Here is a 13619-nt window from a genome sequence, read left to right on the forward strand (position 1 = left end):
CAGCTCATTAAAGGAACCTAGTATGGAAAGTCTGATGGCTTTGTGCACACTAGGACTTGTAAAGGAGGATGCTACACTTGCAACAGCAGCCCTAAAAGAATTACTGAAGCATGAAAAAGGAAAAGATAAGATCTATGAGAGGTGCCTTATTGCATCTGCTGTTTATGCATTGCAAGGCAGAAATGTGGGGGTCCAGAGAGAAATCTCCAAAGCAATACACAGGTATGTCTTTTGTCTTTCTTTAGATTCCCATGTAAATACATTGTTTTGATTATATTGAATAGTAAGCAAACCTTTGTTCCATTGCAGGATTCTTCTTAAAAAAAATATTTAAAAAAAAATATTGTTTTTCAAACACAGTGTTCTCACTGAAGGTGAGAACATCAGCATCAGCTGCCAGAAGCTTGCTTTCTGATTTATGGGATCAAATGACAAGAGTTTTCATGGCTTATTTTCATGGGTTTTCTGGTTCTGTTTTGGTGGCTCTTTTAGTAGCTAGATCAGTTCACTGTTCTGTGAAAGCATTTTTTATCATATGTAGCAGAAACTTCAGCCTAGAAAAGTCTCAAGGGCTTTTATTTAATAGTAAACAGCCTCTGAAGGTGTTAATTCTGTTGGCTAAATGTCTGTGTTTAAATGCGTTCTAGAAAGGGGGAACTTTTATCAATGCCTTTAAGTATGACACATCTCAGTCTCTCCAAGTGTTTTCAGAAACTCTTCTTTATGCAATTTTTTTTTCTCAGACTGCAGTTAAAATTCCTTGCTCTTCATGCTGTAAGAACAAGACCTTTAGTCCCGAAGTTGTTTTCTTCCCATGAATGTCGATATGCATATTGTACATTTCATTTCTTTAACCAGAAAGGTACTTCAGTGTTGTGGTGTTTGCTGTAAATTACTATCTGTGTCTATTTTCAACCACAGCAGGTTGTTGTCTTAATAGAACAAGATCTATTTGGGAATTACAGCAACTGTATAATGAGTTATGGAAGACCAGGTTCATAGCTAAACCATGAAGTCTAATGTCATTGTTCTTTTCCCAGAAACCCTGATAATCCTGCCCTCTGGTCTCTTCTGTCTCGGCTAGTTCCACTGTATGTGCCACAAAAGACAAAAGTAAGTGCATTGCTTGTGTGTTGTTCACATCCTGAGTAGTCTTGTGTTATTTCTTAGCTGGAAAAACAACACTTTTCAGTACATGGACATTCACTAGTTAATATGAAAACTTAAAGTTTGTATACACAAGCACATACTGAGCAATGCACAGGTATATACTGAAGCCACATACTCAGTTATTTGCATCTTTCATGGGGTGGTGATTCTTTTTCTTCTTGAAGTATAAAGAACTGCTAGAAATAGTCCAACAAGAAAAGGCTCTGCTATGTATGTTTTTTTGTTTAGTTTTATGCATTATGTATGTTTCTATATAAATATATGTTAGGATTTACATATGTTCAATTTGGTTAATCGAGTCAGTTTCACTTCTTGCACTAGCCAGTATTTCCTTGCCACTTTTGTGCTTATTATTAGTTATTCTCCAAATAGATACTTTTTGTCTTAATCTATATCCATTATGGAAACAGAAATATCACCTGAAAACAACTCCCCATCTATGTGAGACTAAAATTATAAGCATAACATACGGTTAAACTCTAATCCTGACTGTCTGTTCCTAGTTTTTTTATACAGAGATCATGCTGTAGGCAAGGAAGAGATGTCATTATGCAGACTTTGTGTTTCTGATTAACAAAGATAAAAAGATCTTGGCATTACATTTTGTATAAAATCTCTTAATCAGTCATATAACCAAGTCAATTATTTTTTTTCTAATTTTGCAGGGGGGAGCTGTAGCTGGAAATGTTGCACATGTACTCGATGTAAACCATGCAAAGGTTCGGCTTTCTAAAAATGCAGACTTTATAAACTCCATAAACAATCCTAAAGTTAATTCCATTTGATCACTTAAAGTGTTAAGTTACTTTTGTGTTGTGTTTTATAGGAAGTCCTGGTGAACGTTGCAGTTAATCAGTTGGCAGCAGGACATCACATGTTAGAAGATGAGAAAAACAATCCTCTGAAAAATATTCAGAAGGCAATCCACCTCTATCCAGGTTACTCTTTTCTCAAACACAGTAGTGATTTTTATTTTTCTATCCATTAGAAACAAAATTATTACGCTAACAAAAAAAAAAATCTACTTTCTTTGGGTTGTTTTATTACAGGTTATCCATGAATGATCTGGGGAGAATGCTTAGAGTTGAAATTTTAAATATCATTCTGAGTTTAGACATGGGGAATTAAAGCAGACAAGAAAAAGAGTTCTAAGGTTTTTTCTGAAAACATGGGCGATTTCTTAATCCCTCAGCAGCAGAAGAGAGAACTATTATTTAGTATATCATGCAGAAAGAAAAATGCATGTTCCCTCAGTCTGTATGCTACAACAAGCAGACGAGATTTATTCATACATCTTGAGAATTTGGATGGGAAATGTTCTCTTGCAGCTTGCTGGTTATGAACTAGAGGCAACTGTTCTCCTATTATGAAATGGTGATCTTCGTTAAATGTAAAAAGTGTGACTGTAGTGGGATTTTCAAGTGCTAATTTGTCTTGACAGTGAAATACCAAACATTATTTCTTCTATTGTAATTTTGATCTGATGCATTAGTGTGGCTGCAAGTTAAAAATTTCAGTTACCTTCCTGCAGGCACACACAAGACTATGACTGCTACTGAAAACCAGTATACTTCGCATTTTGTTTTGTTAAATATTCAAGCTTTGTTTCGTTTTGCTGGCAAAATTCATTACCTTTGGGATGGTAGTTTATCATCCTTAGTTGAGCTCTGTCCAGTTCAGGACAGAGACTGCTGTCCCAAGTCATAGTTGCTGTTCCAGGGGGTAGGTCAGGATAAAGCTGACACTGGCATTAGCTGGCGTAACTGGGAATGGTAAAGACCTTTCTAACTGTACTAACAGCATATTTAGAATGGGCATGAGTTGCCTTTAACCATTCTTTTGTAGATAATCCTGCTGCCTGGGCAGTGCTCATGGCAGCCTGTCATGCTGAAAACACCATTGTCTGTCTAAACAACACTCAGCCAAAGCGAACGGATCTAGAGATGACACTTGTATCTACAGTTTCAGCCAAAAGTAAGCTATAGAAGTTTTCTAGTTTAAAAAAGTAAAATATAATTGAAATGTTCTAAGCTTGTAATATCCTTCTGAATATTGGAAGCTTGCAAACTCAGTAGTAGTTTGAGCTGTATTTTATCATATAAAAATGCTAAATCCTAAGGCACAGCTAGGGTTAATTTCCTAATTGAGGCTTGCTTTCCCCTCCAAAGCCTCAAATGCTTTTTTAAAATAGTAATGCTGAACTGTGATGTCTAAACGGATGGATGGGTGTATTATAGCACAGGAATGCTGCTTACAAGGAAAGGGTAAAGTACTCCTGAGTTCTGTAACTTTTCCAGTAGAGGGATAACCTCAGCCTCAGTCATGCTCAGCATCTGTAGAGATTTTCAAAACCAGAATTAAAAATTCCGTATTTGGTTGGTTGTTCCCAAACTATTAGCCCTAATAGTGTATTCTTTTTTCCCTTCTCTTGCTTTAAATTTTACAGTTTCTAAATGTTGCTACTAACAAAGGAAGCCACATCAGATTAATACTTGTAAAGTTCTCCCTTACCACATCTAGAGCATGTGACATGGTATAGCACTACAGCATATGCGGTAATCTGGTTAAGCATTTTATGTGTTTTTGCAGCTGGAGAAAATAACCTTCCACATCATTATGTCCGGACTCTTGAAAACTGGTGTCTGTGTCAAGCTATTACCAGTCTGGAGGAGACCGGTAAACTCTCAGAAGCTGAAGCCCTTTGTACCAAGGTATGATGTCATGAAACTGTCAGATTGTGGTAGAATTGTATAGAAATAATGATTTGAGTTTATTTTACAAAAAGGTAGTCTTTGAATTAGCAACTCTCTGTTCCATCAGATCTACAAGGTGCCATAGTTGTTGGCATTTTCTCTCCCTCACCAAGATACTTAATCTGTTTGCACTAAAACTGTGTTGTTAGTTGAAACAAGCAGTATATGACATGGCAAAGCTATGTCTGCCCTTCCCACCTTTATTCATTAAGCTAATATTAAGCAAAACATTACAGAAACTCAAGCAAGAAGTCCAGGTAGGAAACTTGCAGGGGACTTAAATGTCTTGTGCTCTATTGTGTTGGTACTCCATTTCAGAGCCACAAGTGGATGCTACAAGTTTAATTATTGAAAAGAAAAATCTTGAGGCAACACAGTTAGGGAAGGAGATTGAACTGTGTGTATTTCATATGTTCATGAACCAAAGACTTGGCAGAAGATAGCAAAAACCCAATTGGACTCCGCAGCACACATCCCTGACTTTCATAATGGAAAATGACTAATCCCGTGCAAACGTGCTTCTTGTTTATGGCATTTCTGTATCAACAGTGAAGGGCGTTAAAACACCAAAACTCCTCCCAGCAGATCCGTTGAACATGCTGATTTTCTGAGATGTTATTTCTTGTCTGTTTGCTTGGTGAGGCGGTGTTTTCCTTTTCTAGGCAGCATGTCTACTCACCTGTCTTAACGGATCAGAGATTTCTAGACATACAAGCTGGTATCTGGGCATGGGGGAAGGTTATGGTGGGTTTGGTTAGTTAAATAGCTTGGGAAGAGGACCGTCAGTGCCTGCAATTTGTGAAGAAACAAGAGTAACATTCTCTGGTACCACAAACTCTCATAGACTGTTTTGACCCCCAGGATTCTCAGAAAGCAGTATAACTGGGGATGATGAGTCAGGCACTGCAGTCGTTCTCTGAGATGAGCAACATGATTCCACGCTTTTTAATGGGGGAAGATTGCAGCAAATACAAATAGCAGTTTCTGTTGTGTTTTCAGAAAGTCTTTGCATGTCTATGCATTCTTCACAAGTAGGACCTTGCTGAGGCCTCACAGACAACATACTGTGTTTAAAAAAAAAGATATGGTTGAAAATTACATGTGTTTCTTAGGATGGATCTGGTTTACATTAAAATTCTTGGAAACACTGTGATTTAAACAGGTAAAATAACATGAATTGTGACTTGCAGAAGCTTCACATGCTTCACCTGAAAAGTCTAAAGCAAAGATGGCTAGTTTTCTGTCTTTGCTTTTTTTGTGCGTGTATTCCAAAAAAGTACTCTATGGGTGTCTGCTGTTATTTAACAGGAAATGTTTAGTAAAGTGCTTGTGTTCCAGTAAGGAAAAAGCACCTTAGCTGGGAGAATTGAAATTGCTTGGAACATACTCAAGGTCACTTTAGCCACAGGACAGGGTTTTGCCTCCATTAGCCCAAAACTTGTAATGATTATGAAACCAAAGGAGAAGTAGAGGTCTGCCATTTACTTTTGTTTCAGAAACCTCTAAGGATAGGACACGTACAAAATTTAGGATGTACTTCAGATGTATTTTGAGGAGAGAATAACATTATCTATTTTCGTGTGTCAATTCCTGGAACACTCCTTTGTGCAGAGTAGGAGGAAAATGCCATGTTGCAAGTATCCTGAACGTGCTATCAATGCAGTATTCTGTAAAGACCAAAATGGAACAAAGTATCTTCTGTTATTTGGAAATGATAATTCTGATACTATGTTGAGCCTTTGTTTTGGTTTTAGGGTTTAAAAAGCTGCCCTGAGCACCCAGCTCTGTTTTTGCTTTTGAGACAAATTCAGTGTAAGCAGCTGTTGGAGTCTCACAAAGAACTTCCAGACAACATCCTGGAGGAGCTTCGCAAGACAGTTATGACCAGTTCAACTTCAGTTGCAGCCTGGCAAGTAAGTGTGGATCCTCTCCTGGACTTTGGTGTGCTGCTCTCAGTAGAGTGTGCACTATAAGTGGGTGAGAGTTTGTTACACTGTTTGCTTTTATTTGTCCACCAACAGCCAGTGACAGGAAAAAACCAGCTCATATTCAGTTAATTATAAAGGTGTAACATTATGTTAACTTTCTTTAATAGCTGAAATAATAACAACCATTAGTAAGAAGCAGCAGATGGGGAGGCAGGAGAATTAAAAACTTGAGATAAACCCCTGGTACCTGTATCTTTAGGGACCTGTGACTTGGCATGTGAGCAGAAACCCATGAAGTATTTCATAACCCATAAGAATATGTGGAAGTAAATAGTTCCCTAATATAGTAATATACAATTCCTTATTCAGCATCTGAAAACCTAAGTAAGTCTCTTTCTCCGTGATCGCCTGACATCAGGTGTCACCATTCGTTTGAGTAGGTTGAGTCTGCCGGGAAGAGAAATCACTCCCAGTACCAGTCTTCACTCGCTCTCTTCCATGGCACTATGAGTGATCATTTTTAGCTAATATGAAGGTGCTGTAACTAACTTCATATGCTCTTCTGTAAGACAACCTGAGAAGTCTGTCTCACACATGCCAAGAGATCTTTCTGGTGATGCAGCATATTTATTTATTTATTTCCTAACTGTTGCTGTTAGTTACAGTTACTATCCTCCTTACCAATGTTAGCAGCACATTACTTAGAAAAATCCCATGTACATTTAGAGTCCTTTATGTAGTTGCAGCATTTATGGTGCTCCCTCTGCCTGTTGAACATATAAACCGCTGTTTGTGGTAAGATTCACTAAAATTGATTTCAGTCTTAAAGGATTAGGGCAAGGCTACTGTAGAGATCTTCATTTCACCTGTTACAAGGCTGCAGATCTCTTCTGGAACACCGGAGAATCATTTGTGGTGCTTTTTGGACGCAGTTTTCTTTGGTTTGAGAGACTTCATCTTTCTGAACTGCAGAAGTCATTCAGACTGGATTTGCAAAGTATGGGAGCATGCAAGGCATGATTGTATTCTCTATTTTAGTATTATATCTTGAAAATGGAATTGGAGGTTATATAAATTGTTCAAGCATCTCTTGCATAGCCAAGTGTCATCTTGTTTACAAGCAGGGTGAATAAGCAAACGGTGGAAGGGTTGTTTTGATTTGGTGTTTAGGGGTTTTCTAATACAGGCCACACATAAGATGCCTCTGAGGAAGATCTTTTCAGTCTTCCAATTAAAGAAGATATTTCTCGGGGTTGGATAGCATTTTAAGAAAGGTCTGGCTTCTGCATCTTTTCCTAATAGATGAATCTGTACTTTTATGTTTTCTGTTTCTAGACTTCCCAAGAGTTTGATACATGTTCTGTTTTACTTAAAGTATCCATCGCAATTCCTTATAGCTTTACTAGGTTAGAGAGTCTTTTTAACTTTTCTTTTGCTTAAGTTTTGGCTTTTGTCTAAACAGTTGTTTTGCAGGATGTAGGAGTGCTGCTGAGCTACTGTTCTGATGTCTCTTATACCTTTTGTACTGTGGCTTACCAGGAAGACATAAAACTGATCTGGCAGAGCTGCCATTATGCCTTTCACAAGGGTTCTTTTCTCCTTTGCATCTTGAGTGTTAGATAACTTCAGCTGCAAAGAATAGAAACCGAAGAAAGCTTTTTTTACTGCACATGAATGGATGTGTTACTTTACAAAGCAGTCCTGCAGCTTGATGTTACAGTCCTACTAGTGCTAATCAATACTTCCTAGTGTGTCTCTTGTTAATGATAAATCACTTTTATACATCAGAAAGGGTTAAGAATTTTGCCCCTTCTAACACCAGACAGTCTTTAGCTAGCAAAAGTCTAAGTACTTTTGCTTAAACACAAGGGAATTGTCTTTCTAATAAGAAATTGTTTGGTGATCCAGCAAATAATATTTCTAAATGTGGCTTGCACATCTTGATGCATATCATGTACATGTCAGGGATTTGCAAACTTGTGATGGCATCTGCTTCAAAAAAATGTGACGTGACTGTAGATTTAAAGAGGGAGGAGTTAGAATCCTTTCCTCCTCTTCATGAGGAAATCAGGACGTCTTGTGCTGGCAGAGCAGGCAGCAGGGGCATGAACTCCGTACAGATCCTGATGCCTACTTCCTTTGCCCCTCCAGAGCTGAGCTGGAAGGTGTGTAGCCCAGAGTCTACACCCATCATGTGAGCACAGGCTCACATTGTAATGTCTTTCATGTTCCTGGCGTTACTTATGTGGGCTGGGAAAACCTACCATGTTCGTGGGTGTTCTAGGGAACTCCAAAATAAGTTACTGTAGTAAGGTGTGCTGCCAGCTCTGCAGCAGACTACATTTCACTGCAGGGTGGTGGGCAGTGTGTTGTTGGAATGAGGGCTGGGGGTGTGGTGGTGTTTTAGCCAATAACATGCTGTGGTACTTTCATAAATTTAAATGATATTACCTAATGGATGTGTATTTTGGTGGCTCCAGAGCTGATTCTGTTGGATGTTTATTTTCAGTGGCTGGCAAATGTGTATCAGTCTCAACGAATGATGGTTGGAGCAGAGATGTGTTACAGAAAGAGTCTGCAGTTGGCATCACAGCAGGGCAGCTGGAACGGGAAGTTATCCAGTCTGCTCAGGCTAGCTATGCTTGCACTGGAAATCTGCATGGTAGGATAATCAAAATTATGTAACTGCATGATTTAACAGGAGTTTGTGGGATGTAGGGCTTCTGCAGTCTTTAAATGTACCTGTTTAACTGACTTTGCATTTTATGAATGACAAGTGGAGGATAAAATAAGACTGCAAGGGGCAGTTCTAGAATGTCTCTTACAAAGAGATGTTGCTGTGAAATAATCACATAGAAACATTGTGTACGTAAAAAGCTAACTTGCTCAATAAGGCTTATTTCTGTAATAACGGATTCGGCTTGACCATCCAAACTGACGTTCCCCTTCAAGTCTCTATCCTTTTGTTCAGACAACTGCCTTAAGATTTTCCCTCTACTGTTGCCTGGAGACTTCAGTCAGGTTTCAAATACCTCATGCTGTGTGGTCATTTCTAGATATGGTGCCTTTAAGTATAAACACAATCTTAAGGGAAGTGTACCTTGTGGTATAAAGAAAATTATTCTACTCTTTGCACCAGGGGGCCACATGAACATGAATTCTTGACAAGTGTCTATTCTCTTTAAGCATAGTCACTCTAGAAACTTGAAGTGCATTGTCAAACTTCTTTAAAGCTTGGTGTGAAACTTAGATACTGCTGTGATCATGGCTAGCAGTTTTCCATGTATTTTAACAGATGATCAAGCTAACAGCCATAATAAAAATGAGGCAAAGAAACCCCATATATCTTAGTGCTTATAAAATAAAAGGCAGTCAGTTTTTCCAAGGATAAAGCTGCAAAGCTGTGGATCCTGGTGAGAAGAGACAATCCCCCTCAGTGTAGGCAAGTCTCTTTCTCAGAAGCCTTATGCTTCGAAAGGCAGAATTTGTCAAGTGACAGGATTTTTCCTCCCATCTGTAGGATTTTCTCCTGTCTGTAGTGGTCTGGTCCCTGTTTCCTGTAGCTCCTAAATGTCTCCACAGATAACAAGGTACCTTCTAATTTAATGCTACTTGTTTAAGTACTGGCCTGAATTCAGCCTGAGAATTTACAACATAAGAATCTGATTATCTCATCTCTGCTTTTCACATGAACAGAGTAGCCTGATGAGTGAGTGGATTTCTTTTCAGCCTCTCTAATCTGGACTGGCTTAATGAAATGTGCAAAAGCCTGGTAAAAACCTTGCTCAGATCCAAGAAGGTTCTGTGGTTGATAATTGCTTGTCTCCCAATTATCTGTCCAAATGAAAATTCAGGCACCCCTTCAAGTACAGCAATTTGAATGCTATCCAGACACAATAGGAGATAATAAAATTTTTCTTGAGGCAAGAAATACAGGGATTTGTTCAGTAGTTGCTCTATTAGGTAAGTGCCATCTTGGAGTTGGTTTTTACTTCTAGTAAAATATGGTGTCACTTCTGGAGAAAAATTCTACGTTCTAGCATAGTCTTGTACATAGAATGAAGATTTACAAGATAAAGAGCAAACAAGGCTTTGTGATTAAAACAAGCATTACTAAAACATGTATGGAAAAGAAAAAAGATTCGTTGCATTAAAGAGCAAGTGGAATGCTGGCAGGGCTGGACCTAGATTTTTTGACTTTTTCAGGCTCCTCTAAACACTCATTGTCTTTTTGTTTTAAAGAAATATCTTTCTAATCTGCCAAATATTTTATATAACTCAGAACAGCTTGAATTAAACCTGCTCTCGAGAGAGCTGCAAAGAAGAACTGATTTAGTCTGCACAGTACAATAAAGCGCTTTATTTATTATTATTTTTTTCTTCTATCGTAGGCTAATGTCTCAAATGAGCACTGGCCATCCTTGGTTCAGGAGGCAACAACTGAAGCTTTGAAACTTTCCTCTTGTCCCCTGGCAGCTCTCCTACAAGCACTGCTACAATATAATCGCAAAATGGGAGCAAGGTATGCATGATCTGTTATGTTTAAATGGAACACACTGTCTAAAAGCACAGACAGTCATTATCCCCATATCTAGCTCCAAGAACTAAAAGAAAATTGAAAACAGGAATTAGTTCTTGAAGTTGTTAAAGTAAGGGAGGAGTGAGTAGTGTGGGGAGCAGGAAGCATTAGGATCTTCCTCCTTTTCTCAAAAAAACCCAAGTGTATGACCTTCATACTAAGAAAAAAACAGTGGTAAGACAACTCTTATTTTAAGAGCATGTTACCTAAATAAATTAATCAGGAGGTCTATACATTCTCAAAGGTCTGGTTAAGTAGCACATTGGAAACGGATATCACTACCCTATCTACTGCTGAGATTAATTTTGATCCTAAATTGGCCTTATAGTCCAAAGCTTGTGTTCATTCCCGAACAACCATGTGCTCATCGTGGCTTTTTGAGGAAGAGGAGGAAAACTGAGGGGAGAGCTTGGAAGCCTTCCACTTTTGAGACAGACTGGGTTGTTTTCTATGTGGACTTTTGTGGAGGGTAACAGGCAGACCAACGCGATTGTGATGGTTGATGATAATAACAAAATTGGGCTGAAAACTTATTTAAACAATTAAAATAAGTCTTATTACAGTTTCAGATATTAACTTATGTGAACAGTAAGGTATATCACAAGATCTAGTTGATCTGCGTAGGTGTTCCAAAATCCTGGAACAGAAATTAACTTTAAGAACAAATAACCTTAAGTACAAATAACAAAAAAACAGATGCAACCTCTCAACAGCCTGTGTTAAATCACAGTGTACTGGGAAATCACATTGGTTATAAAAGGACAGAATTCTTAAAATGAAAGCCAAAGCTGATGGAGCATCAGTGAATGAATATGGTAATCCCTAAACTTAATTGCTAGTTTTTACCTCATTTCTAATGACACAGTGAATTTGAAACTATCTTGGTTAGGTATAAGCTGGCAGTGTTGGAAGGTAGTGTCAACCAAATAGAATTTTAGACTTTGTGTAGTAGTCTATTCCAATTTTTTTCTCTGCAATTTTGTATCTTGCCTCTATGTTTGCAGGAACTGCAGTACTTTTTGTGAGTGCCTGGATTAAATATATTTGTGTATAATATGATATTATATTTGGATTATTAAAACCTGTTGTAGTACCTGCTTCTCTCAGGTGCACTGTCTTCCAAGAGACTTATTTCATAGCTGTTGAACAGAATACCTGCAATATTTGCTCAGCAGATCACATACTGAAATCAGAGATTGTGCTGAGTTCACTGATAGCAAGATGTTTATCATGTTATTGTAGCATTCATAAAATCTCCTGTGTCAATCTAATTTGCATTACATGCTAGTTAAAACACTAACTTAAGTGTAATATATTAAGCATAACAATGGTTGCAGTATTCCTTAGCATTCTAAATGCAACTACATAGGAAACAAAACAATGTACAGCTCTGCTCTCTCACTTCCTTGGATGGTAGAAGGACCTTCCATTATATTATTCCTGGTCACTGTTGCTTGCTCTGGGATACTGGTATGTTATGTGTAACCTAGTCCGTGGTGATTTGATTTAGTTTATGTTTTGGTTTTGGTTCTAGGGAGACTCGTCGAATGTTGGAGAGACTGGTTTATCAGCCTGGGAATCCGGAAACCATAGTGTCAGTGGCACGCTGGTACCTCCTGCAACATCTGTATGCCAAAGATGATCAAGAATTAATAGATGTAAGTCAGTCCATTTCACCTAGAAATTCAGTCTATTTACATTGAATATTGTGCTCACAACTTGGAAGTGGGGTAGAGGGAAGCAGGCTGGTTTGCCTTCTCTGGAGACTGCAATGTTTAAGGATTCCATACTGACAAAACATACCTTAATTTTCAAACTGCAACCCATTTGTTTGAAAGTCTTCCAATCCTCCATGCAATACTAATGAAAAACAAACAGTGAAATCTCTAATCTGGCAAAAATTCTACTAGTGGCTCTTCAGTCAACACAACAACCTTTTTTTACAAGAATTTTACCAGAACACATTAAGGCACTAAAAATAGTAATTCCCTCAAGCCTGGATTGAAAAATGTGGTATCCTTATCTTAAAAAAACTGAACAGTGGAGTGCTGTACTTTCTGTACTTAAGATTTTTATTATATTTGTAATGGTGTATTGTTTTCAGCACATAGTTAATGGTTCATTAGTTTCTGTTGACAATACTTCACAAATGCATATATCTTTCATGTGATGGGGTGGTTCATTTTGGCTTGTAATTAGAATCACTTTGCTAATCAAACTCTTGTCCTCATCCTACTAATATCCTCGCTGCTGCCACTGGTACAGTGAGCTCTTTTGCCCAGATTAACAACAGTTCCCTGGTGAACCTATGAATCTGCAACAAAATACGTTTGGAGGGAGTAGGCTTAGAGTTCACAAAAATCAATATATACACACATGGGTTCATAAAAAAGCTAGAATTAATGAGTGCTTTTTGCTTCTGCAGAATCAGCTGTACTCCCGACCAATTAGTACAATAACAGTAATGGCTAGAGTAAAGATTTGCTTAATTCTACTTAGTGGTTTTCCTTTTTAATATGTATAAAGTGATTGGATTACAAGAGAAGTGCCACAAGCTTATGAACATTAGGCTGTTGTGGGAGCTTTTTTAATGAGTAGAAAAGTAGCGAATAGGGTGTGTGTAAAAATAAACCAAGGAAGGTTAAATCTAAAAGGGTGAGGCAGAAGGATGCTTTGGCAGTTTTAAGTAGCTGCAGAGAATGCTCCTGTTTGGCAAATTGAGATTTATACAGACAAAATCAAGAGCAAGTGTATAGCAAGAGGCAAGTATGTGTCTACAGGGAAATAGGTCTCATTTAAGTCTTCTCTTTTCATTGCCAGCAGGCAACTTACTTATCAAACTTGGTTTCAGCCTCAAGTAACAGATGATGCGGTTTTTGTGCATTGCAAGTGACAAGAGGTTTAGCAAGTCACTACGGGGCGGGGGGGTTTAAGCAAGCTGGTGTGTCATGTTGAGTATTTCGTATCTAAGCTTATGGGTTGCTTAGTCTTTTAGGGAAACAGCATAGCAGAAATTAAAATGCATTTGAGATTAACAGTAAAATACAAACAGTAAAATTCTAAATTCTTCATTTTTCATTCTTTGTTTTTCTCTGCAGGTGCTTGTAGAAAATGCTAAAGCCAATGAAGATGTTAGAGCTCTGGAACTAAATGAGAAATTGTCAGCAAGTGCCTAGTATGGACTATATC

At 38.0% G+C, this 13619-nt stretch overlaps 1 protein-coding gene across 1 annotated transcript in view; it reads left to right on the forward strand.

The window, feature by feature from the left end:
* The window catches only part of TTC37 (tetratricopeptide repeat domain 37), a 47117-nt gene extending 33498 nt beyond the window's left edge, over positions 1-13619 (forward strand). The window contains 11 exon segments of the mRNA XM_010010822.1: positions 4-222; positions 1041-1113; positions 1836-1889; positions 1997-2108; positions 3016-3165; positions 3766-3881; positions 5678-5836; positions 8361-8513; positions 10243-10373; positions 11965-12088; positions 13529-13619. Coding sequence (XP_010009124.1) covers positions 4-222; positions 1041-1113; positions 1836-1889; positions 1997-2108; positions 3016-3165; positions 3766-3881; positions 5678-5836; positions 8361-8513; positions 10243-10373; positions 11965-12088; positions 13529-13606 — 1369 coding nt within the window. The 3' untranslated portion in view covers positions 13607-13619.

The sequence above is a fragment of the Nestor notabilis genome, unplaced genomic scaffold (genome assembly GCF_000696875.1).
Source record: "Nestor notabilis isolate BGI_N333 unplaced genomic scaffold, ASM69687v1 scaffold5200, whole genome shotgun sequence".
Lineage (NCBI taxonomy): Eukaryota > Metazoa > Chordata > Aves > Psittaciformes > Psittacidae > Nestor > Nestor notabilis.